This window comes from Ciconia boyciana, chromosome 2 (assembly GCF_034638445.1).
Source record: "Ciconia boyciana chromosome 2, ASM3463844v1, whole genome shotgun sequence".
Classification (NCBI taxonomy): domain Eukaryota; kingdom Metazoa; phylum Chordata; class Aves; order Ciconiiformes; family Ciconiidae; genus Ciconia; species Ciconia boyciana.
Window position 1 is genome coordinate 1,158,901 of NC_132935.1, and position 24,148 is coordinate 1,183,048.

At 44.8% G+C, this 24,148-nt stretch overlaps 1 protein-coding gene across 4 annotated transcripts in view; it reads right to left on the minus strand.

Annotated features, from left to right (window-relative positions):
* Window positions 1-24,148, minus strand: part of ARHGAP39 (Rho GTPase activating protein 39) — a 149,286-nt gene that overhangs the window by 118,758 nt on the left and 6,380 nt on the right. For 3 of the 4 annotated variants that reach the window (XM_072851776.1, XM_072851777.1, XM_072851775.1), the window contains exon 1: window positions 5,233-5,378. The exons of the other annotated variant lie outside the window; for it this stretch is intronic. In XM_072851776.1, coding sequence (XP_072707877.1) covers window positions 5,233-5,375 — 143 coding nt within the window. In that variant the 5' untranslated portion in view covers window positions 5,376-5,378. Of the gene's footprint in view, window positions 1-5,232; window positions 5,379-24,148 lie in introns of those variants that run through there. 4 annotated transcript variants of the gene reach the window in all.

Consider the following 24,148-nt stretch of genomic DNA (forward strand, 5'->3'; position numbering starts at 1 on the left):
CTGTGATTTCCCATGGTCACTTCAAGCCAACAAATGCCAGACAACAGAAGAGCAGCCTTATGATCGCTGTCTTCCTTCCTCCCCATATTCTCTTCATCACCAGAAGCCCCTTCTTACCCTGTCTCACCAGAGCATTAACAGTTTTTGTCTGTTGACTTTTCAGCTGAATCGGGTCCCCAGCAGATTTCCTGCTTCCTACACCAACACAAGCACAAGGGACTGCTCTTTGTCTGCCAACCTCCGTAGGTTGGCTTCAAGACGTCTTGAGGCCACAGCTTTTGGAAAACCAGGTCAAGGAGATCAGAACTTCCAGCGAGCCAAGCTTGTATTGCTGGTGCTGGTATCTTCAAAGGAAAGAAAACCAACCCAAAACCAAAACCCAGACTGTTCTGTAGCCTCTGAGGTCTGCAGTCAAGAGCAAGTGTCTCCAAGAGACTCAATGTATTTAGTATCTGCCCTCTTTCTACTATCCCTCCATAATAAGAAAAAAATTCCAAACTTCAGAGGCCCCAGCGTCCCATCCACCATCACCAGATGCCCACTCACAGCTGCACTGTCCCTCCCAGCAGGGCTGGCCATCATCGAGGCAAAGAAATTACAACCAAAATCCAGGATCTCTATGGCTATTGGGGAGTCTGGTGCGGTTACTGGCCATTTTGGTTAAAGCCTGCCATACAGGCTGCTCGCTAGTGCTGCTCTGAAGCTAAACGAAGCATCACAACTCATCAAGCTCTGACAGCCCGACTGTGCAAAACCCAATAGACGTGGAGATGAATGCCCAATCCACTAGCAGACAGCCAGGAGGCCTCACTCTACCAGACCTCTTCTGCTTACAACACAGCTGCTGTGCCTCAAGCAGCAAAGAAATGTAAGGGATGATTACAAGCTGCTGAAGAGCAATTTTAATTATCTCCTAGTAATCTATTAGCAGTACATTAGGACAGCTGAAGAACCTCCTTTCCTTTCAGGGCCACCTGGAGTCCTACTGGTTCAAGAAAAGCTCAGACAACCCAGACCAGACTTCTTGTCCCAAGCTTCAAACCAAAGAGATGCTTGTTTGCCCAAGGCAGAAAACTATTATCTGCCCACCTTAAATATTAGCTAGCAAGTATGCTGACCTTTACAGTTGCCATGACAGCTATGTATTGAGAGTTAGGTCATATGCCGTGATGGGGACAGTTGCTAGAAATAGTTTAATATCATTAGTATGTCAGATGCCTATCGCAGTTCTTCCCCTTTGCTCGGCACACAGGAGCTTGCCATTGCACGACAAGCTGCCTTGGCCATCGACTGCGGTGGAAATACAGGAAACATAGCACAGTGGTTCAGATGTCTGCAATGCCATCCTAACACCAGCTCCTCAGAGGGTCACTGCTGCAGTGCTCCTCCTAACCTTGACTCTTGCAGAGTGGAGATGTTCAGCAAGAACAGCAGCAATATTTTGGTTATGAGACAGTTTGGCATTGCTATCCCCCAACGCAAAACATCACCTAGCTTTTCCTCCCTCCACGGTCATTTAACTCTTGCAAAAAGGCATCAAGTTCAACAGGAGCTCTCAGTAAAATGCTGCTGTTGCAATTTAAGAGCAGCTTTTATTCAAATCAAACTTTTCACAGAAAACACGAATACTCCAGCACAAAGCAAGTCTATCGGCCACATTCCTTCACTCCAAGATTGCAACTTCAGAAGCACGTTACTGCTGGGGGACCGCATCTCACCCCAACGGGAGGGAGCCCAGGTTCCTCCACACTGGAGGAGCCTCAGCAGAAGTGATGGCAAGTTGTGCCTAAACCAAATTCCAAGGCCATGAGAATTCACCTTTTTAGAAAGACTGCCAGAATGAAGAGACTGGGATAACGATTTAAACGCACAGCCTGTTAACCTTAACAGAATGACTCTTTACAGGTAGTCATACAGGTTTCTCCTCTGTGCCTCATTTGTCCAACTATACAAAGCAGGATACTCTGTGCCTTTTTCTTTTTCCTCCCAATTTCTATTATTACCTAGGAAGATTGCTTAAGAAACTGTGTTGAGAACCAGCGGAGGACTTAAGTACATACTCTCAATGGCATAAATTATCTTTTCATTTTCCTAAATTCAGTATTACACAAGATGACTTTCTGAAGAGTGGCTGAACTCCTACGGTTACTGCTTACAGGTAGAAAAACAACAACATTGCACAATTTTACAGTTAGACAGGGTCACCTTTCTAAGAAGCCATGCAAACATGAATTACGATATTACGTGCAGTCAGATACCTATTCAGCATTGTGTGCAACATCAGGAGAGCCAGTAAAACAACTTCACTGATACAGAAAAAAAATTAATCCCCAAAAGAAGTGCTATCCAGTTCACAACAAGTCTTGTTTTCCATCTTCATTCTTTAAGGTCAGATTTGCAACAGGCTAGGAGGAATGAAGAGGAAGCAGCATGCCAAATGACGACATTAAAATGTAAGCACTCAAAAATCTGGACTGCGGAGACACAGTTGAATATGCAGTATTAATTTTTATACCCAGTATGTGTAGCAAACAAGAAAAAAAGCATAGCATCACATAAAAGACCACAGCAGAGCAAAGAGTTTAGACTGCATTAGAGGCTACAATGGACGCTTGCCAAATCTAGCTTGGTTGATTGTAGCTAGCCATCCCCGAGTTGAGGGTGGTGGAGGTGGGACTGCATTTCCCTTCATTTACCAGGTCAAGGGGATTTTGTCCGAACAACCATGCTCTGCCCGTGATCCCAGAAGGGCTTGAACCCTTATCATCAGCACTGCCGTACAGACCTCCACGGAGTAACTAAACCAGCTACATCAGCTGGCAGCAGCAGGCAGCGGGTTTCCAAAGCAGAGGACATTCACGGCCATCTCCTACCACTCCAAGTCAGCAGGAAGCTTCCTGGCTGGTGACAACCCAAAGGAAGAGAGAGAATGCTGGGGTCATGCCAAGACAAACCAAGCATGGTTGCAAGGGGTTGCTTGGAAACCTTTGAAAGCTACATCGAAAAATTCAGATTTTGATAAAGAACATCGCAGTAAAAGAAGCAGAAGTTTTGCTTTAAATCAGGCTTTCCCAGAGCCAAGTACACTGTCTCCACTGTCTTCCCGTTCCCCTCTACTCCTGCTGCTTTGCAGGTCACCTTTGGGCCCGAATGCTTCAAGGTTTTCACAAGTTCAGTCGTCAGGAAGACAGCTGGGTACCTGCCTACAGTGGTAAGTCTTTCTAGATGGTCAAAGTCACCCAGCAGAATAATATTTCAATAAAAGACGGTGATATATGGAAGGTACATGCTGAAAAGAAAAAGAATGAAGTTACTGTAGCACAGTGCAGCCCTGGCATCTAATCAGGGAGACAGATGAAGGCAGCAATCTGTCTCCTTAAGTTATGCACATTTTATTTTTTTTTATTGCTGCGTAACTGTGTTTGAAGATGCTCATAAAATGGCTGCAGCACAAGGGGGCTGCACCAGGAGCGTCCCTCTGCAATCGCGAGGGAAGTAATGGGAAATTTAATCATTAGCAGTGTTTAATTGCCAGTAGCCAGAACACTCCTTAACATCCATTATTAACTTTGTAACATACCTATGGACCAGGATCATAAACCAGGTTTTGCTTCAGAGCTTAAAATCCTGCTGCAGCTGTCATTGAGGGTAAGCTCAGTAAGTCACCTAAACTGTTACGCACAGACCTGTCACCGTGCGTGGTTTGTGTGCTCCCCAAAACACAGTTGACCATGTGGGATCACATGCACGAGCCCATTTTAGCCCACCCCAAACAATCCTTCAGGTTACCTTCTACACCAGATCATTCCTCTTGGCTTGCAGTTGCATTAGAGACTCTCCAAAAAGAAATTATATAGAGATCAGTAGGAGGGCAAAACAACGCTGCCCATCAACATACCAGAAGCAAATGGGTAACTCCTCTTCAGGTTCAGTGCAAAAATCCAGGTTGAATTCCTCCCATCTTCAAGGCTCAAAGCAACTCTCCACACCAGCCTACACCAGTCTCCGTTCCTTACCACATCAAAATCTCTCTCCTCCTACTCCATACTATTTATTTTGATTTCCCAGCTAGCCCATCGGCTACCCTGCACACATCGTGTTCGCATCTCCATCGCATGGAGCCATGCCTTCCCCATATTAAAACTCAGTTACAAGGAGCTGAATTACTTGAGTCTGCTCCAACCTACTCCTTCCCTCAAAACAACTCTCAAATGGTAAGTTCCTCCATGGAGGGATTATGGTAGTATTTTTCCTCAAGGCAAATGGGATGGACAACCATGGAGAGGAGTCACTTGCAACCATTAAAATAGCTAGGGAAATAGATATTCAGCAATGACTTTTGCATGTGTAACTGTCAAAAAAATACTTGTGGCTGTAATAGCAGAGCAGCAGTGAAAAGCTCATGTTTTTAATAGATCTAGAAATCTCCACCTTCCACCCTACCACCAAGATGCACATATAGACTCGCAGCTAAGAGAGAGCCTTCAAAATCCCCACGTTGAAGGCATCTCACCCAGCAAGGACAGAGCCTCAAACCACCCTCCCAAGAGGCTCAGCAGCGTGTTACTCTCAAGGAAGCAAGCTTACAGCAATCACGGATTTTATCATTTAATCACAATTTGACACAACTGAGAGCCATTTTACTGTGGCTCGAATGAAGATCAGAGGACATTCTTTGCATAGCTTATGTTTTCACCATGTTTTTCCAAATCCCACGCCCTGGATTTTCATTTCAGCCTCTCGTTAATGCGTGGTTACAGCTCACAGTGGTCAAACAACTCCCCCCACCCACTAAAATAGCCAAAAATTAATGCTTTTTTTTTTTTTTAAACAGGGATTAGCTGCTAGCAGTAGTCTCTCAGCACGATGGTTAATTCCCATCAGGATACAGCAGAGCTGTATCAACAATACGCCACCTGAAAGACGCAGCAAGGTACCAGCAGTACAAAGAAGATGTAAACAAGTTTGCATATGCAAGCATCAAAGACTCCACGAGATCCTGAAGTGTGAAAACATCTTTTCCCTACCAGATACCGAAGGAATGGTAGCGAGACCAACAGGAGTGGGAGGACAGAAGAGGAGGAAAAAAAAAAAAAAGACAACAAAAAGTGTGACTGTAGCAGCAGCTCAACAGTTGGAGAAAAATCAAGGTAAGAGAACAGTAGAAACAGCAACTTGGGCACAAGGAAAGCAATCATGCCAAGAGCATTGGGAAGAGCAATATCCAGGTACCTGCAGCGAGATGCAAGACAACTCGTGTAGAAAGTGACCAAAAAATGATGGGAGGAGAAGAAAACCCACAAGGCTGTTCCCAGGGGAGTGGGACAGAGGCCCTCATACCGCAAAATGAGAAGAAGCTTCATGAAGCCCCTCATCTGCACACCGAGTTAGCACACCTCTGCAGTACCACTGGACTCCAGCAGCTACAGGAAAAGCAGACAAGAAGGTTTTTTTGTTGTTGTTTTCTGCCAGAATACCAAGTCTCTCGTCCCAGGGATGAAGGCAGTTGAGGGGTTTCTGCTAGAGCTGAGAAGGAGGATGCAAAAAGTGTGAAAAAGCAAGAGAGCAGAAATGGAGCAGAAGAAAAGAAGTGAGAAATAAAGGCAGGAGGCGGCAAATTTTCCAGCAAATCCCACATGGCTGCTCAGTACATTTCTCAGACCTCTCTGGCCCATTACAACTACAGGGACAGCCCGGCAAGTCCTGGCTTAGCGGCCGCATATACAACAGGCAGGAGCAGAAACAAAGGCTGAGTGGAATGCTGTATTTTAAAGCCTTGGAAGGGGTAAGATGAAGAGAGGGGGAAAAAAAAAATTAACATAATAAGGCAGAGCAGAGTCTTCAGGGAGAAGGAGCCCAGCAACAGTAATGAGTTTAAGAAAATTGCATCATTGGTGGTATTTGTAATGTCTGCTGCTGGAGCAAGGCTCAGCCAACTACCTAGAGATGCATGCATCCCTAGGAGCGTAATCCTGCACAGCGGCCAGATACGACAGTTTATTCATTAGGGGTTTTCCACTCAACGCTGACATTCAAGATGAGGGTCCCGTTCCATAGCACTATAGGTAGCAAAACCATGTCATGATAGATCTGCCGAGGTGGGAAGTTACCAAGGGTAAGAGAGACTCAAAAACCTTCAAAGAAAAGAGGATAAACCAGCAGGCTTGGGTCTAGTAATCTGCTGGGCTTTTTACACCAGAGGTAGATACAGACTGAACTTGAAGAACTTAAGAACTTTGAGAGCTTTACTGCAGTTGATCGTGTCAAAACATGGTAACGAAGCTGCAGGCAGGTTAACCGGTTGAGAATGGGGACTGAGGGAATCACGGTAGAGTAGATGACACACCATGTGCTTTAAGTTCAACTCGCTCCGCACGAGACAGACGAGAGGCTCTGTGCATTGCTACGCATGCACATTTGCACGAGTACTCACCATGGAGCACTGACCTGCCAGACCCTCAGTCTAGCTTGCCATCCCTTAAGTGCTTTTCAGGGCTGTATCCCAACAGACACAAACAGGTCTATGCTATAGAAACACATTGGCTAGAATCCAGCATTAAAGTCACAGCCATACACACACAAGCTAGCTATGAAGGAGCCTACAGCTCAATGAGAAAACGATAACACTCAGGTTAGTAGAGACTGAGCGGGTAGGTAGAGGGTCAAAGGAGTTTTAAGCCTTCTCCCAGTCAAAAACACACGTCTAGGTCTGCTGTTCCACCAAGGCAGCCTGGTACCTGAGCACTTTTGAAAGCGTGGATCTACTGATCAAGTGCAGCACCCACATACCAGGCAGCTAAAACACACCAGAGACCCAGCGAGTCTCCAGCTTTATGAATGTGGAGATAAATAACACATATACAAACACTTCTAGATTTGTCTAGGAAATCCTGAGACCTAAAAACATAGCCCAACCGTCATGGGGGACAGGGGCATTTTTTATGTCAGGGCTTTACCCACTCCTGGGCAATGGAAAAAACAGAGATCATCAGTGTTGTAACCTCACAGAAAGGCATGAGGTATGCAGGACTAGTTGCACTTACAAACACATCCCCATCCCCTTGCCTGGACATCCAGTCCTCATCTGAACTTGTTGAGATGTCAAGCCACGAGAAGAATGGCATTGGTCTGGCCAGAAGCCTGCCTAGCCTGGCACCCTACCACCAAAAGCAGATGTCTACACACTAGTAAGACTAGTGTAAGCAGCAATTCTTCAACATATTAGTACTACACTAATGCAACAGGAAAAACCATGGATAGGACAAAGTTTACAGTACATGAACCGTAAAGGAAAGGAGGAAGAACAGCGGACTGGCTAAGGTAGACACGGTAAAATAAGATTTGGTCTTATACCATTTAATAGTAGGTGTCCTGGAAGTCATCACATAGCTGTCAGTATGATTAATTGCTATTTATTCAGTGCCAGAGCAGGTAATGATTGCTGTGCTGGCAAGTGGGAAAGCCAAGCGAAGAGGAGTTGTGGGGGGAAGAAATACTCTGGAGCCAGAAGAGATGAGGAGCTGACTCAAAACTTTGGGATTTGTGGTTAGAGTTATAGACTGGAAGCTAGACTGCAAGAGAGACTGCTGTGGGATAACCAAGCTGTAAAGCAAGGCTAGTCATTGAAATACCTGCAGCACCAGTCAAGTCAGGAACTTCATTTTGCATGAGGCATATTTAAATAGATATTTTTAAGTCTTTAGGACTCAAAGCAGATTTTTAAGCTAGGCTACTGCACTATTTTAAGATGGCTCATCAGAGCAGAAAATTGAGTTGGACCAGCAGATAGCAAATTCAAGAGAGAATCAACAGTGGTGGTGAAGTTGGTTCTTTGAAGGAAGAGCAGGCTGACACAGAAGTCAGAGTGGTCTCGGGTGCTCAAAAGAAGATCCATTAGATAAATGGATCTTCATTTTTAGCAACTCAGGTAGTGATGAGCTACTCCACAGCAAAGCCACCGATCAACTTCCTAGCATAGAGCCCACTTCCCTCGCCCCCATTCCATTTAAAATGGAGTTACTCCCAACTCAAAAGCCAGTGGCTTCATTTTAAGTCAAAGTCACTCCTGGCCCATTTTCCCAGGCTTTCTCAAACTCTAACACCCCAAAACAAACGCTCAAAGATGCAGAAGGCCAAGCTCCACCACTCTGAAGAACAAAACAGGAGAGAAGCTGCTATTGAACTGGAAGAGCTTCAGCTAGCACAGCCATCGCTCACATCTTTGAAGATCCAGAGCTCTGGACTAGAGAAACAGGGAAGTTATTGTTATGAGAAGGATTAATTTTCTATAGTGTCATTTTTGGAATGACAGTGTTGAAACTTGTTACCTGTTACAGCAATTTTGCTATAACATGGCCAAGGACTGCTAGCAATTAGGATCTGTTTTTATTACGTAGGATTGAAAAGTGACCCAAGTCTCAACTCCCACATATTATACGCGGTGAGAAAGAAACGACTACAGGCTACCAAATCCTTCTTCTGAACCTGCTACCTTTTTATTCAAGCCTTCCTAGTTCTTTGTAAGAGTCCTCAGCAATTCACAGCAGCATCCTCTTCCAATAATAGGTGCCTAGAACAAAGAACCAGAAAGGCTTGATTATATATGAGTGATGCCTTATGTGAGCAAGTCAGACTTACGTCCCTGTGGGAGAGCAAAAATTTCTCTTCTGTCTGTGTCATCCTTGCAACAGAGATGGCCAGGGAAAATAGGGCAGAGGAAATGAAGGGATCCCTTTGAAAGGCCACAGAAAACCAGGTAACCAGGTTAAAAGGATGCTATGTAATGGAATTTTTCAGAATGACAAGAGAATTTGGACAGAACGGCTACATTTAACATGATTATCGGTGCAGCGGTGATTCAAGCTGGATGTTACTACGCAGCAGCTGAGTCACAGGGACTCTCCATGGAAAGGCTCTTAACCTGCTGCACCACCGCAGTGATTCAAAGAGCCCAACAAGCTTCCTGTGGTTAAACAAAGTCGCAGTACTTTGCTGACAGAAAGCCTGTGTGCACACAGCCGCAGCGCAGCTTTTACAGAGAAGCTACTTAAACCAGCGGCTATTGTGTGCCCAAGCCTTACAGTAAAGCCTTTAATCCAGCAATACCACCCTAAAAAAGTTTGGGAACTTACTTTAAAAAGACAAAGCCAAGCAGGTCCCTTGAACCCGAACAGCAAGACAGGAAGATAAGGCAAGGTCTGCCGAATCAGCCAGACCTGCAATTTGCTCGCTGATTAGATCCCTTGAGCAGAGCACTGCAGCAGGAAAATTAGTCAAATCATCACCCAGACACTACTTAGCGACTTGAAGGAAACACTGGCTGTTCGTTGCCTTTCAGGATAAGCGATCTTACTGCAATGTTTTCTGGAGCCTGAGGGACGACAGTTGTTATTTAGGCATGAACAAGATGTCGTTGTCTTCAGAACTTGCTTTGCCTGTCTTGCACAGTACAGGTTTCAGATGATGCTCACAACTCACAATATCAAAGTGCTCTTTGCATACACCTCTCGCACAGTTCAGCAGAAACATTTACCACCAGAAGCCATCAGGACTTCCAAAGTATGAACTGCTCTGGATGTTCTCCAAGTGAGTAAAGCAAGTTTACGTAAGCATCTATGGAGAAGGTCTGTAGGCAACTTGCATTGGCTACACAAAGGCCACGGTTTCAGTTCCGAGATGTTTGAGAGGAAGTTTATCTGATGCTAAGGCAATCAAAGAACATACTGCTTAGAAAAACAATAAAATTAAAAAATAGGTGCTGCCAGCCAACAACGAAAGGCAAAGTGAATAACTCTGTAGATCTAAAAGGCTATTCTGGAAGAAATCCAGCAAAAAAATCCCCTTTGAAGTCATGACACAGTCACAAGTCCCTACTGCTCTGCTGTATTTTCATTCAAGCCTGGTACCACCTGGGCCTCCAGATCAGATCCTCAGCTCCTTTTATCGACTTGTTTCTCAACACCGCGAAGAACGGGTCACCACAAAAGGGACTACAAGTTAAACTGAGCGTTCAGTTTGCAGTAAATCTTGTTATCTGTCCTCCACCAGCAGCAGAAGTGTCAGCAGCATCAACAGCCTGACCAGTCACTAAGCACAACTTCTTCAGAAGTAGCAGCAGCAGGAGGCAATCATAGAATCATAGAATGGTTTGGGTTCAAAGGGACCTTAAAGATCACCCATTTCCAACCCCCCTGCCACAGGAAGGGACACCTTCCACTAGACCAGGTCACTCAAAGCCTCATCCAACGTGGCCTTGAACACTTCCAGGGAGGGGGCATCCACAACTTCTCTGGGCAACCTCTTCCAGTGCCTCACCACCCTCACAATAAAGAATTTCTTCCTAATATCTAACCTAAACCTACCCTCTTTCAGTTTAAAACTGTTACCCCTTGTCCTATCGCTACACTCCCTGATAAAGAGTCCCAGAATCTGCAGAAACAGGAGAACTTGATGGTAAAGTTATGTGCCAGGGGACCTAAAAGTTGGTGAGGAGCCAGAAGCATTAGCACATCTGAAGGGAGATCTGCTCTTGATGCGGTGGCACTGCTGCCCAAGACAGACCAACGTTAATCAACGAAGAGTCCTTCTGTTGGTTTAAGGGACTGGCTCTATGTTGGGTGATGAGACTTTCCTTTTGGGCTCATCGATATAGCGTGGATGTTGACAGATGCCAGGCAGGATATCGCTCAGAGCGTGGTCCAAGGGATGCACTTGTTACAGGTCACCCTCCAAGAGGCATCCTTCCAAAGTGAGCTCTGTCACCAGCTGACAGCTACTTCCATCTGCCTACAAGGAGATGGACTTCCTGGCCTGATTTAGGAGAGAAACACCCCCTGAAGACACATTTAAGCAAGCAGAGTGCAGATGCAGTGAACAGGCTGCATCTACCTACTGATACAGGTACAAGACGATATTTTGCCTCTCTGCAGTCTGCCCTGAACAGAACTTTTATGCCCCCCCAGCACTGCTTACCACTACACACCTGCCCTGAAAAAGGGGAAAATGGCATTTTACCTGCAATCCCAGAAGGGAAGGCAATGAAAGCTTCATTGCCAGGCAGTAATAAGGTACTAAGTGGCATCAGCTGCATTGGCCTTCAGAAGCTGGACCTCCCAGGCCCTGCACCTTTGCTAGACAACACCACAGACTGCTCTCTTGGTCTTCAACAAGCACATTGAACATTTTGGCTGTGCCCCCTACCCCCATGGACTCTTTCAAAATGGTCCAGTGTTTTGAGGGAAAGGAAAACTAGTCCCAACCCTCAAGACCAGCACAACTGAGATACCATAAACCCAAACACTTGTGCTGAAAAGAGTAGAAACTCATCAAGAACCAGGCAAGTCCCTGCTCACAAGTTGAGGCTAAGAATGTGTCATGGTTTAGCCCCAGCTGGGAAACCAGGACAGATTGCCAGATGGCACGGCACTCCAAGCACACAAAAGAGCTCTGCCTAAAGACAGATATGCCGGCAGTCCTACCTCTACTGAACACAAGGTCTCCAGTCCTGAGCAAAGACTATTTCAGCTGGCTGGGCAGCAAATTTCAAAGGAGTAATAGGAACTGCCAGACACGCTGAACATGGATCGAGGGCACTTTCTACACAGCTCTAAGCAGTACCTTCACCGCACTCGGTACCAGTGATCGCTTCACCCAACATGTCCACTCTGCTCATTTCAGCCTTTCTGGACACTAATTGCTCAGAGCAACATCAGAGCTGGAAGGAAGCTTGCCTGCCAATCTGAAAGTCAATGACCCATGCTCTTAAAAGCCATGGTCACATGGCCTAAATTGTAGCTAAAAATGAGGCAAGATGATGAGTAGAGAAGAAGAAAATTTCTTAAACATAAAGGTTTTTTTTCTAGCACATTTATAATTTCTTTCTACTTAGGCTGATAAATGGCACTAGTACTGAGTGCCATAACCAGAGGCAAGTGTGAGACACGTTTAGTATAAAACGTGCTTGTTCCCTGATAATCAGGCAAGGCTAGAATTCAAGGTGAGGAGACAGGTAGACATCCACCGAGATGTATCCTAAAGCAGGGGCCCCAAAGAGATCCTGCCCGCTCCTCCGTTTTTCTCTTTGCACTTGAAACATGAAAAAATAAGTCCCACAGTGCCTTTAAATAGAAATAAAATTTACACACCACTAACAGCCAAAGCACGATGCAAATGCCAATAAGCAACTCTACTATGGTCCAGCCATTACTCCAAGTGCACTCTGTATGTCCTCAGAAATTTATTTATAAAGCATTTTCTTTTTCCTCCCTCCTTGTACAATGGACACAGAGCATGACAGTTTTTAAATGACAAATCAATACAGAGAGCTCTAAAAACCAAATCATATTACAGCTGCATTAGAAATTTTCTTGGACTGTGGCTCATGAAGTATTGAATATTTTCAATTACTCTTCTTTTTCTTTCTCCAGCTGACATAAGAGTTCCTGAGTTGGATGTAAAAATCTGCTCCAAACATTTTCACCCTATGGAGCAGTTTAAGGCTTTTTCTTCTCTTTAGCAGATGAAAGAAAATTTGTGAACAATAAGTGAACCTAAGCCAGTGGTTGCAGTAAGTGCATCACACAAAATTCATAGACCGAGTTGGAAGAGTTTCCATTTAACAACATCTGTAGTTTATTTCCAGGAGTGGGAAGAAAAAGCATCCCTTAGAAATATATTTCAATACAGTGGATTAAAGGGTTAGAAGCTAGAAAATAGTACAGCTAAACTGCAGCTCCTTCCTCCAATTTAAGAGCTGACCTGAGCTTAGGAAGAGAGAGTTTCTTGACACCATCAAGTAGCATGGCTTAGGAAGGCAAATTTGGGCTCACATCCCCAGGAACCATAAAAGCACTAGTCAGAGGGTGCGGGTCAGACTCCACCAAAGCAGCAATTCAAGCTGTATGTCATGATGCAAGTGTCTCCTCTTCCTCCATCCCGCATCTCATGTTAGCAGTCACCTCAGCAAGCTGGACACCCACAAACCCGTCTTTCCTCTCCCTGGAAACCTGCTAGGTTTCTAAGCTTTAGGCTCTGAAAATTACGAGAAGAGATTTTGAAGTACCAATACACTGGATATTTTTTTTTTTTTTTTAAATATACAGAGGCTACCCAGGCCCCTTCCCATCCCTTTTCTCATTTAACGGATATGCTTCGAGCTGTCCTGCCATCTCATCTCCCAGCCCTTAGAACAAAAGGAGTGCTTAGAAGAAGATGGCTAGGAGATGAGATCCCACACACTTTATCATTTCTATTTCTGTGTCCAGCCACACTTGGATTTTAACTCAAGTTCTTTGTGTCATTTGATCTTCTCTATCAAATGGATTGCTGCATTAAGACTTCATTATCTTTCCTAGCCAAAAATACTGTGAGTATCTCAATGGCTCTGCTATGAAAGGCAGTATTTAGTCTTCGGGAGAACAGACTTTCAAGGGAAGAAAGTAGCGTATCGCTTCAGCTACAAGCAACACCAGGAGAGCTTTGTTTTAACCTTCCTCCCCCACTGATATCGACTGGGATCTACAACCAAGGCAGCAAGCGCAGAGCCCAACACGTAATGAGGTCTACTTTGTCTGTCTATTTAAGTTTTATTCGTTTTGCCTTTGCAAAGGTGCAGTCACTGTAGGTTCAGTCTGATGGCTTTTCTACAGCAACAGAGATACTTAACCTTCAAATTATTCCCTTCACGTTACAGTCCTTTATTTTTCCCCTCCTTGTTCATCCTTGCAAACCCTTTAGTCAATGCTGAAAAAAAAAAGCAATGAATTGGACAGTGCTGTGCATCGCTTCCAAGTGTTCAATACGCACATGTTGCTTAATACTGTTGGTAAAATATGTCCCAACCTCAGCTAGCATGCAATTTTTAATCACTGAATACTAGCACTGTGGGTTGTTTTTTTTTTTTGTGGTGGTTGGATACCATCAATTTGTTGCTTTCTAAAAATCTCACTTCTGGCTTTGAATGCACATAAAACATTTCCAGGCAAAGCGTTAGTCTGCAAGACAAGCTTCCTTTCATTGGGAAGGATCAGGAACATCTGTCTCTGTCCTGCGGCATCCTCAGACCATCTTTCGGTACTTCAGTATGATCAGCCTCTCTTTGGTATCTTGCCCGTTAATGCACAGTTTGCTTCTCCCAGTTGTTCAGGATGAATGACAATACCTCTTCCCAACCTCAAGTTTTCCCTTTCAGTGTTTGATTCTACGAAGCGGACAGAGCAAGAGCTACAAGATCCTCAAATACTAATGCCAACTGTATCGTTAATAGCAGCTCAGAAGAAAGAGCAAGGGAAGTGCCGAGAGTACAGCTACTTCCAGCAAAATACCCGCCGTGCGGCAAAGCGGAGATGAGCACACAGGATTAACCCTGGGCATTTCACCCCGAGAAACGGAGTAGAGTTGGCCATGTTATTTCCACTCCCCTGAGTAGAAAATTGCAACTGCACGGAAGGCGGCTAGCAGCGATATCGATTTGTTAACCTGTACTACTCCCAGCTTAGACAGCTCTTCTTATATGCGACATATGGAAACCTTCTAATATTCACCTGAAGTCTTCCCCGTCTTAGTTTTTGCTTATAAAACAATCATCCTTCACATTATTTCCAAGCTAAGAGGACGTTATCTTTCATAAGACTGACTGCATGAGCAGATGCAAAGAACATTTGCTAAACGGTTTAAACAGCACTTTGTGCAAGTCAAATTACTCCAAGTCACAGTTAACTCCAATCATCCAGTTACCCATGCCAGGCTTCAGCTGGAGCCTCTCTGCAGACCTCTGGGGCAGATAAAATTATTTTTCAATAATTTTTTCCTCCTACACCACCCCTGTTCGCCCTTCTCGTTTTGACCTTCTAGTTTTGACAGTGCTTGTACTGAGGTATATGCTGTTCTTGCTTTAGTAGTTTCTGCTGTATATCTTACTGATGCAAAAAGGGGTATTATACATTTATGTTACTACAGCCAATATTTGCCCCTACTCCAAAAGGCCTATACAAGACTCTTGCTTAGAAAGTTTGCCCGGTCCACTCTAAATCCTACCACTTCAGGCAAATCTCTAGGGTAGCAATTCCTAAGCTCATGTATTTCTGCACTGCCTAACCAAATACCTTGAAGGCATTCCTAATTGCATGACTTTCCAGGACAAGAACAGCTAAAAAAAAACCCTCAGAAGAGACATTAACTCTCCCTATATTCTCCCTGAATTAAATTTTGCTGGAATATTTTTACGTTCCCCGCTTTCACTATCGTACCCAAATGATTTATCTCAGAGTTGCATTGAAGAGGTAAAGGCAATGCATTAAATACAATTGTCATTGAGGAACACAGCAGCCACTTAGGAAGTGAAGTGCTGCCCATGTCCTCATCGCAACCACTTTGAACTTCACTGTGTTTCCTGAGCCTGCACTCCACTTCGTTCCTTACCACTATCAAAAAGCCTCTACGTTCCTCTCGCTGCACGCAACTTTGATGCGTAGCCTGGAGCATCCTCTCCCTCCTTCACATCCATTTTTCTTCTTGCTAGTTTATGTCCCTCTGTATTAACGCTACGGTTATGCTGGTTATCCCCCACATTTCTACTTTGCCAATCAATCCTGTCTGCCTGACACACCACCTTGTCCCGACTACTTACTTATTACCTACATAGGCCTTAAGACATTTATTGCTCATTCCTTTCTTATCTTCCACTTGCTGACCCCTGTTCTTTGACAGACCTTTGCAGGTTTTTGTAGCCCTCTCGGACATTTGTGCCTTTCTATTCCCAGTCTAAACACCTCTTAGGGATGTATTAAAGAAAATATGATTACACAACCCTGAAGTGGGTAGGTCACTCGGCAAGGATGCTGCTTGAGTCAAAACAGGTTTAAAATTTCATGTGGCCTTAAGTTCTTACTAAGCTAAAACCAGTTAAGTTAAAAGGTAACATCAGAAAACTCGCTCAAACAGCCACATCTTGCCTTAACGGGTACTATGGACAGATGTTATGAGAGTTTCATAGTCCAGGGAGTGGAGTTTTTAATTGATTGCCATTGATCACTGGAGGTAATTGGATCTTGTCTTCCAGCAGCCAATTCCTCGCCTTCCTGGCAATAGGGTTCATTTTATAACATGGCTGGGATACTTCATAGTATGAAACACTCTCTGGATGTACTTTTGAATGCTATGGACCAAGTTACCTTGTCCGTAACTTCGTTACAGCTGCTAGTTTGTGTCCACGCTAGCGAGCAAATGAGGAAGGGAAGGTCTCCTCCTACCTCCTGGAGGGAGCTGTGCCTTTGCCTCCCACAAAGGCTGCCTTTAAAAAACAGGAGATAACCAGCCTTTGCATAGCTCCAGGATAAAGATCTTCCAAGAGTCTACTCACAGAAGAGCATGGCAATTATATTTCAGCAAACTGTAGGATTAAAATATCACTTAGGGAATGGGAAAATAAAGGATACTTAGCAATATTTAAGATCCAGATATTTAAACCACTAGGAGATATTCACCTCGAAGATATTTAAGTTCACATGCTCCCAACACAGTCAAGATATGTACTAGAGCTTTGCTAAGAGGACACTAGGATCACCAAAAATGCTAGCCTTTTCTTTATGCCATCCCGTCGGAGCCTGGTCCCCTGAAAAGCTCTAGCACCACTCACAAAACCCTTTGCAGCTACATAAAGTCACGGACCCAGAGCTGTAGTTGCTACATACCGATCTCCCAGGACCACAGAAGATGAAGACAAGGTCCACTGTCAGGAGACAGGATACTGGGCTAGTAAACCCTGGCTCCAACTTGGTATAAGCAATCCTATTTCAGGTTCTTACCCTCCTGAATTCATGCCTTAGCCCAAGCCTAGGGCACTACATCTCAGATGTTGCCCCCAAACAGATAAAGAGGTTTCATGCCAGTCCAGATTCCCAGCTGAAGTCAATCTCCAACATGGCTCAGCGCTGACAGCGTACGATGTCACCGGTCCCTCATACCTACTGTCCCATGGAGCGGTGTGGGAATCCGCAGCTAAAAAGCAGGGCAGCTACCCAAAAAACCTACTTTATTCCCCATTTCGGGGGCACAGGGACTGCGCTCCATCTATAGGGCAGGTGGCTGGCCTTCAGGGTACCAAACTTCAAGGTTTTAAGGCCTTTGTGATGCAATTCTGCAAAAGCACAAATCCCACCTGAGGCAGTTTTGTTTTGTAGGGTTTAGCCACGATATACCAAGGTCAGGCTGGACAGGGCTCTGAGCAACCTGCTCTAGTTGAAGATGTCCCTGCTCCTTGCAGGGGGGTTGGACTAGATGACCTTCAAAAGTCCCTTCTGACCCAAACCATTTGATGATTCTATGATATTGCAATCGGAGCAAGCCATGTACCATAATCATACAAATGATAGGCTGGAGGAGCACACTAACATACCTGGGAGACATTAATTTCAGTTTTGGTATCTTAGCATGGTATTAATACCTCTTCTAGGAATTTCAATCAACAGATTCCCAAACAACTTCTAGCCTTGCAAATCTCCGGCTAAAAATCAGTTGATCTCTATTTGTAAAACAATCAGTGCAGTGAGACTGAACTAGAATTTACCCCAAATATTCTTAATTTCAGTACCATGTCCTCGAGATGAATGCACACAAGTCTCTCATCACTTTGGGATAAATCCTGCGCCTGTATTCAGAATTGTAGGTCAGCACTTCGAGCACTGACTTTAAGGTGTCAATATACTGAAGAATCAAGGGAAAAAAATATTCTAGAGCTAAGACAGCATTTTGTTAAAAAAAAAAAAAAGATTCTGCTGCTAGGCAAGATCCTAGTAGCCACGTGAAATTGAGTTGAATGACTGGAGACAAGATGAAAGTAGTTACGTGACAGCCGCTTTTCTGCCACGCAGACACTAAAGCCAAAGGGCCACCTTGGGATGGGAGCTGAAAATGCCGAGATAATCCTGAGGGTCCAATGATTTCTGCCATACAGGATAGTCTGAAATGCATTACAAGAAGAGAACGCAAGTGCTCGTATCGCAGTTACGTGGGTGGAGGGAGATACACGAGTCATTGATAACCTTTAATTACTTCGATGTGCAGATTTGCAGCCTTCTCCAGTAGCCTCTGTAGGTCCCTTTTCCAAGCTCACAAGTTCTCCAGAAGGAAACCAACTGCAGGACATCTGTTCATGGCATTAGCATATTAAATACACTGCTCTAGCCTCAATTTTCCCCATCGGGGTATTTTGCATCTTTCATTTCTGTGAAAGGGAGCAAAGAAGGGACTCAGAATTCAAGTCTTAGCAGTGGGATTTGAAACAGAGAAGGACTACTCTTAAGCTCAGTCTATTTAGCTTTGCAACTAGCTCGTAGCATCTAACCCCAGGGTGCCAAAATTAAGTATTTTTGTTTCGGTTTTGACTGTACGGGTAGCTATGCATAATGTTTGCAGTTCCCCATGCTAATGTAAAGCAAGCGTGCTTCCATTCTGAAGGCTTGCCTTGTCATCAGCCGCCGGAAGGGTGCTTTGAAGCATGCGGTTATACTATGAGACACAAGAACTTATCTGTAGTGCCTGAGTATGTAGGTATTCCTGCAAAATTATACCCCCAAAAGGTTGCTTTTTCCCTAGTTAAGTCTTAATGAAAGATATTTTTACTCCATAGGGGGAAAATTTATACAGTGTTATCTGCAAGTGTGTTTTTAGCCACTTTATCCGCGTGCTCTAAGTGCAGATGGAGACACATATGCCAGGAGTATCCAAAAGTACATATACAGATTTTTTATATTTCCCTTATTGCTAAAAGGATAGGTACCTCAAGATTCCAATGGCTACAGACCCCTCCATTTGCTTATAAGACACATTGATTCACTAAAGTAACATGCTCAAGGAACAGTCAAATAACGCCCGCGGTGGTGCACGGGCAAGAGCTGATGGAAAGCTCATCCATATTCAGGCAAGATCAGGCAAGACTGTTTATGACCGCACAGCATCCCAAATAGATAGCTACTGCCCATGAATTCCAGGCACGCTTTCCTTCATGTTTTGGAGCACTATCTCTAACCATCTTCAATCCACTTTTGAAGCAACCTTCAACAGGTTCCCATTTAACAGACAGGAATGTTCACAAGTATGCCTAGTAGTACTGGCCTCATGAAACGAGGCAGCCACGGCGAGACGAATATAACCTGTGGCTTACAGGACTGGATCAGATGCTTCCTACGTAGAGAAGCATCAGACAATAGAGGGTTCTGCTGCCAAACCTGTTCCTCCTGCACACCAAGCTTGGTTTCTTCCAAGCGTTTGTATTAGTCTCCTGTTTGGAGTGTCATCTTTTCAGAAGACAACCTGGGGGACTGTGCAGATGACAAAACAAGCCCTGGTTTCCCCCCACTGCATTATCCTGTTCCTCTTATAGTGTTCTGCACACAAGGCCTCCTCAACCTCATTCTGCACTCTGCTTTTAGTAGTGAACAGTCAGCCTTGTTCCCAGACCTGAATTTTCATTCTCCGCTACAAGACCTTACTTTTTAACACTGTTAAAACAACTCATAGAAGAGCTGCTTTTGTTAGGAGTCTTGCCTCAGGTTGGAAGTCCATCCCATGGTAGTGAAAAGGAGCAGTGGAGAACATCAGCATTAGAAGCAGAGGTGATGCAGAGGTGCAGGGATTTGCCAAGAGATAATTTATTCTTGAGAAAAAGCTGCAACAATTGAGTTATTGAATTTCTAGAACAGATTTTGAGTAAGGCAGGCATTGTACCTTCTCAATCCAGGTGGCTTTAAAACCCTGATCACCACATTCAGAACAAGTCTCCTCTTCTTACAGAGCCTATTCCCACTTCTATTTGTAATGAAAAGCTCTGTCCACGCACCTTCTCCCTTCCAACTGAAGAAGAAAGGTGCATTGCTTAGGCGAGCTCAAGTTTGACAGAAAAATAATTACTGCAGAGGCACTTGTCATGGTTTGAAGTTCTAAGCACGTTACTTACCTTGAACAAAGACCTAGAGAACTTCCTACTACAAAAAAAAAGGCTAAACCAGAAAATGTGCTAAGGTGTTCTCTAAACCACTTTTTTTTTTCCAGGGGGGGATATTTTTTGAGCACATGCTCCACCTACTTCCACACATACGATCCACTGCACCGAACAGTCCCACTACAATATAGATTCCTCAAGGTGACATTAAGGAGACATTAGATATGCAGAACTAGAAGGGGAAAAGAAAGGGCTTCTAAATGAAAGCAGTGTTGATGTATTCATTTGCAATTTTTCCGTACAGCCTTATAGCAGTGCTGTTGGGAGCTCTGACAGATTCAACAGCATCTCTTGAAAATGGCACAGAAGGTGGAAGTAGGGAACCGAATGCTCTCTGCAGCCTTGGGTGGGGCAGGGGGGTGTAATGAAAGTCCTTTGAATCTGAAATTTAAGAAACCAAAGAGCTTCCTCTAGGCTTTTGCTACCCCTCTGCTCAATTTCATCAAGCCACACTCAATTAGGGACACACTCATCATGATGCAAGCTTCTCTGGTCCTGGCGTCATCCACGCAGGAGACTGCAAGTCAGCAATGCGAGACCTCCACCCCAGCTGAGCTTGCTGCGACCCAGCAAGCAGAGTTTCTCACCCATGCACGGCAGAGCCTGAGTCAGGAAGCTCCATCAGGGTCCAGCACCTCACTGTCAGTGCTGCGCGTCTTCTGCGCCAGAGCTGGATTATCATCAAGGCAGCTCGGAGCACTAGGAGAGCAAATGTCTGCCTGCAGCCTTCTCCAGAAACATACCTTTGGTGGCCACTGCTCAGCCAGTCCCAATGCATAGCTCTGCATGGAGATCCTTCTAAACTGTGGCCTTTCAGAACTTAAAGGGGTCTGATAAAAAAAGATGGGGACAGAGTTTTTAGCAGGGCCTGTAGCGATAGGAGAAGGGGGAATGGTTTTAAACTAAAAGAGGGGAGATTCAGACTAGATCTAAGGAAGAAATGTTTTATGCTGAGGGTGGTGAAACCCTGTCCCAGGTTGCCCAGAGAGGTGGTCGATGTCCCATCCCTGGAAACATCCAAGGTCAGGTTGGATGGGGCTCTGAGCAACCTGCTCGAGTTGAAGATGTCCCTGCTCATTGCAGGGGGGTTGGACTAGATGACCTTTAAAGGTCCCTTCCAGCCCAAACCATCCTATGATTCTAAATGGCAAGTCCCAGTGCACAACTCTGGATGGAGATCCTTCTAAATGGCGAGTCCTGCCCTAGTGCAAGGAAGCAAAGAAGCACCTTCCTGCTCTCTCCAAAGCCAGGCAAAGGAAAAAAACCCGAGCTCTACCAGTCCCAGTGCTTTGATACTAATCCTGGATGTAGACTGGCATACCGAGATACGCCTGCTCTTATTTCCCACAGCAGGCCTTAGATAGAGGTCAAAAAGTTGAAGGGAAGGTTTTGTAGGAACTGGAGAGGTAGAGGAAGCGTCACCTTTCAAATAAGCATTGAGATACCTTGCCATGAAGGAGAAAGGCAGGAAACCCACCGGGGACGTCACAAAGGAGATGGGTTTCAAATGACTCAGACCTCAGTCTCCTTCCCACCTTCGAAAGGAAAACTGCATTAAAAGAAAGCTTGCAGAGTGAACGGCTCCTTTAGGTGTTCAGCTGCCAGCGCTGCAGATGTCCTTGAGAGACAACCACCAGAAGCCCGAGGTAGCTCCTGCGACTTAAGCAACCTCTTGTTCTCTTCCCCACGCTCCCTTTTTGCAATACCCACAGCAACGCAGGCTGCCAGGGACCGTGGGGAGCCGACCTGCTCCCTTCTCCGTACAGCAACTAGATTTAACTCCAGCGAGGGCTGAAAGATGATCTCAACTCCAAAAAAAAAAAACCAAACCCAAAACCCCAAGCAGCAAGTAGCAGAGGTCATGCTTAATCAAGCAGATGCAAAGCAGAGAAATCAGAGTCCAGCAGCCTCAGCAAACAACCTCCTCCGTGCTCGTTTCACCCAAATCCCACTATTTTTCTGGGAAGTGGAAGAAAACCACACACCTCCCCGAGAGCCAGATCTGGTCAGAGATGCGTGCACACAAATCCCTCAACTCCTCTGCTCCAAACAGTGATTTTTCTGCCTGGTGTGGGTTTTTTTTTCCCCCTCTAATTCTTCCCAAGGGTTCCTGACCACATTAAATGTTGCCAGAGTAAGAGGCGTTTGTGTTTTTGTTATATTATTTTTTTTTAAAGCCTCAGCCACTGCAGTGCACCAGGCACATGGAGAAGTCTCTACAGGATTTCTCCTGTCCCTGCCTTTGAGGGGATGTGGATTCACAGATGCACACGTTAGATTAAAGGGAGCAAAGAAGCTTATGAAGCAGAACAGCAGCATCCAGAAAGCCAACTTCAGGTCGGCAACAGGATTCAGAAAGTACTTAAGAGACAGCCTAATTACTAATAAAACCGATGATACATCCGTACATCCTCCAAAGCCTTGCGTGTGCGCTCAGTGCGCTGCTTGGCCAGCTTGAGATGCGTTCCTCAACGTGAGTAATTTAACAGATGGACACCAAAGAAAAATGAAAACCCGCAGCATACCAAAAGGAAGCAAGGCAGGCTCTTCAAGAAGCAGCATTTTCCCTTTCGAGTCCACGTGTAACTCTGCATCTCAGCAAGCTGCCAAGGACAGCGCGTTGCTGTTTCATTTGTAGTCTTTTAAAGGATTTAGACTTCAAAAGAGGGACTATGTGTCTAAACATCTTGGACGGACTGTGGGTTGACTCTAGTAACCTGAATTCCACCATTATTTAAACACACCCTATTGTCCATCCTTCTCTGCTAGAAAGGAAACTGCCACATTGCAGTCAATAAGCGATTGCACTTTTCCATCTAATGCAATGATCTCTCCCAACTGTGTGCGAAGTGCTCTCAGGCTTGCAAGAAGCGCCACAGAAAGATCAATAAAAATCATAATACTATAGCTTCAATTCGCACAGTAAGTAACGTTTCCGGATGGTGAAAAGCTTGGGTTTCCAAACACGTTGCCCGTGGAAGTCATTTACATTCAAGCAGAGCGCAGAGCAGAGAGGGAAGATCAATAAAAATGCAACGAGGCAGACAGAGAAATGTCATCACCTCGGGAAGAGGCAGCCCAGAAACCGCGTGCATCCGACAAGAGCACAAATGGACCAGACACGCGTGTTTTCTGTAGGGGCTACACCATAAGGAAGGCATCTAGCTTCAACGCAGAGCTTTTTCTATACTCCTCAGTGGTAAAGAGGAAGGGGACTGCACAGGCAAAACCAGTTGCGGCCCAGAGAGCTGAGGTCCCAGGCTCCAGTATCACTTTACCACATGACTTTTAACACATCGAGGTCTCTTCTCATCTGTAGAATGGGAACAGCATTTCATATACTTATATATATGCATATAGGCAGACGCAGAATACGTCCATCCTCAGCACTACGGCAAGGTCAGAAATCCTAAGTTTCAGTATACAACACTGTATTTTTATCCAATGTTTACTGAGGTTTTTACTCTAATTTATAATCCCGGTCCCTATGCACAGCACTATTATAAAAGAAGAGCAGCCTGCAAGCCACCTTTAGGTCAGGTATCGACTGATCCAGGGCTGGCTAAGTCACCGGTGGCCGTAAGACCAGCAAGCCCCCAGCATCCTTCCTCTATGCCACATTCAAGCCCAGATATCACTAATCCCCTGCTCCTTACACCCCACCCTCCCTTCCGGCAAGGGCTTTTTTCCCCAGTCAAACTGTGTTTTAAAAAGTCAGCACTAACGAGCAAACTTTAACATTAACCAGAAGTCAAAAAGCTCTGCTCCCATAGCAGAAACATAACTTACAATCAATGTTCAATCCAGGAACAAAACCTTCTAGGATCACACTGTCTGTAAAATACAATAAGCAAAGCCTTCTCCCTCTGACAGTCTATTTCAGGCCTCATTTGCTGCAAGTTTTATGAGATGTTAATCAACAATCAAAAATTCCCACATCTTTCACTGCAGGAATAGTGGTTTCTGCTCTCTAAATTACACCACTGGGTTACCACACGTCACAGTTAATGAGCCCTCTCTGCCCGTTTCCATCTCCTTCCCATTTATTGTTTAAAAACACTTTAACAATTTGAAAACAATTTTTTTTATTTTTTTTTTTTTTCCATTTGAGAGCGCAGAGATGAGGATATCCAGTTGCCTGTCAACCAGCTG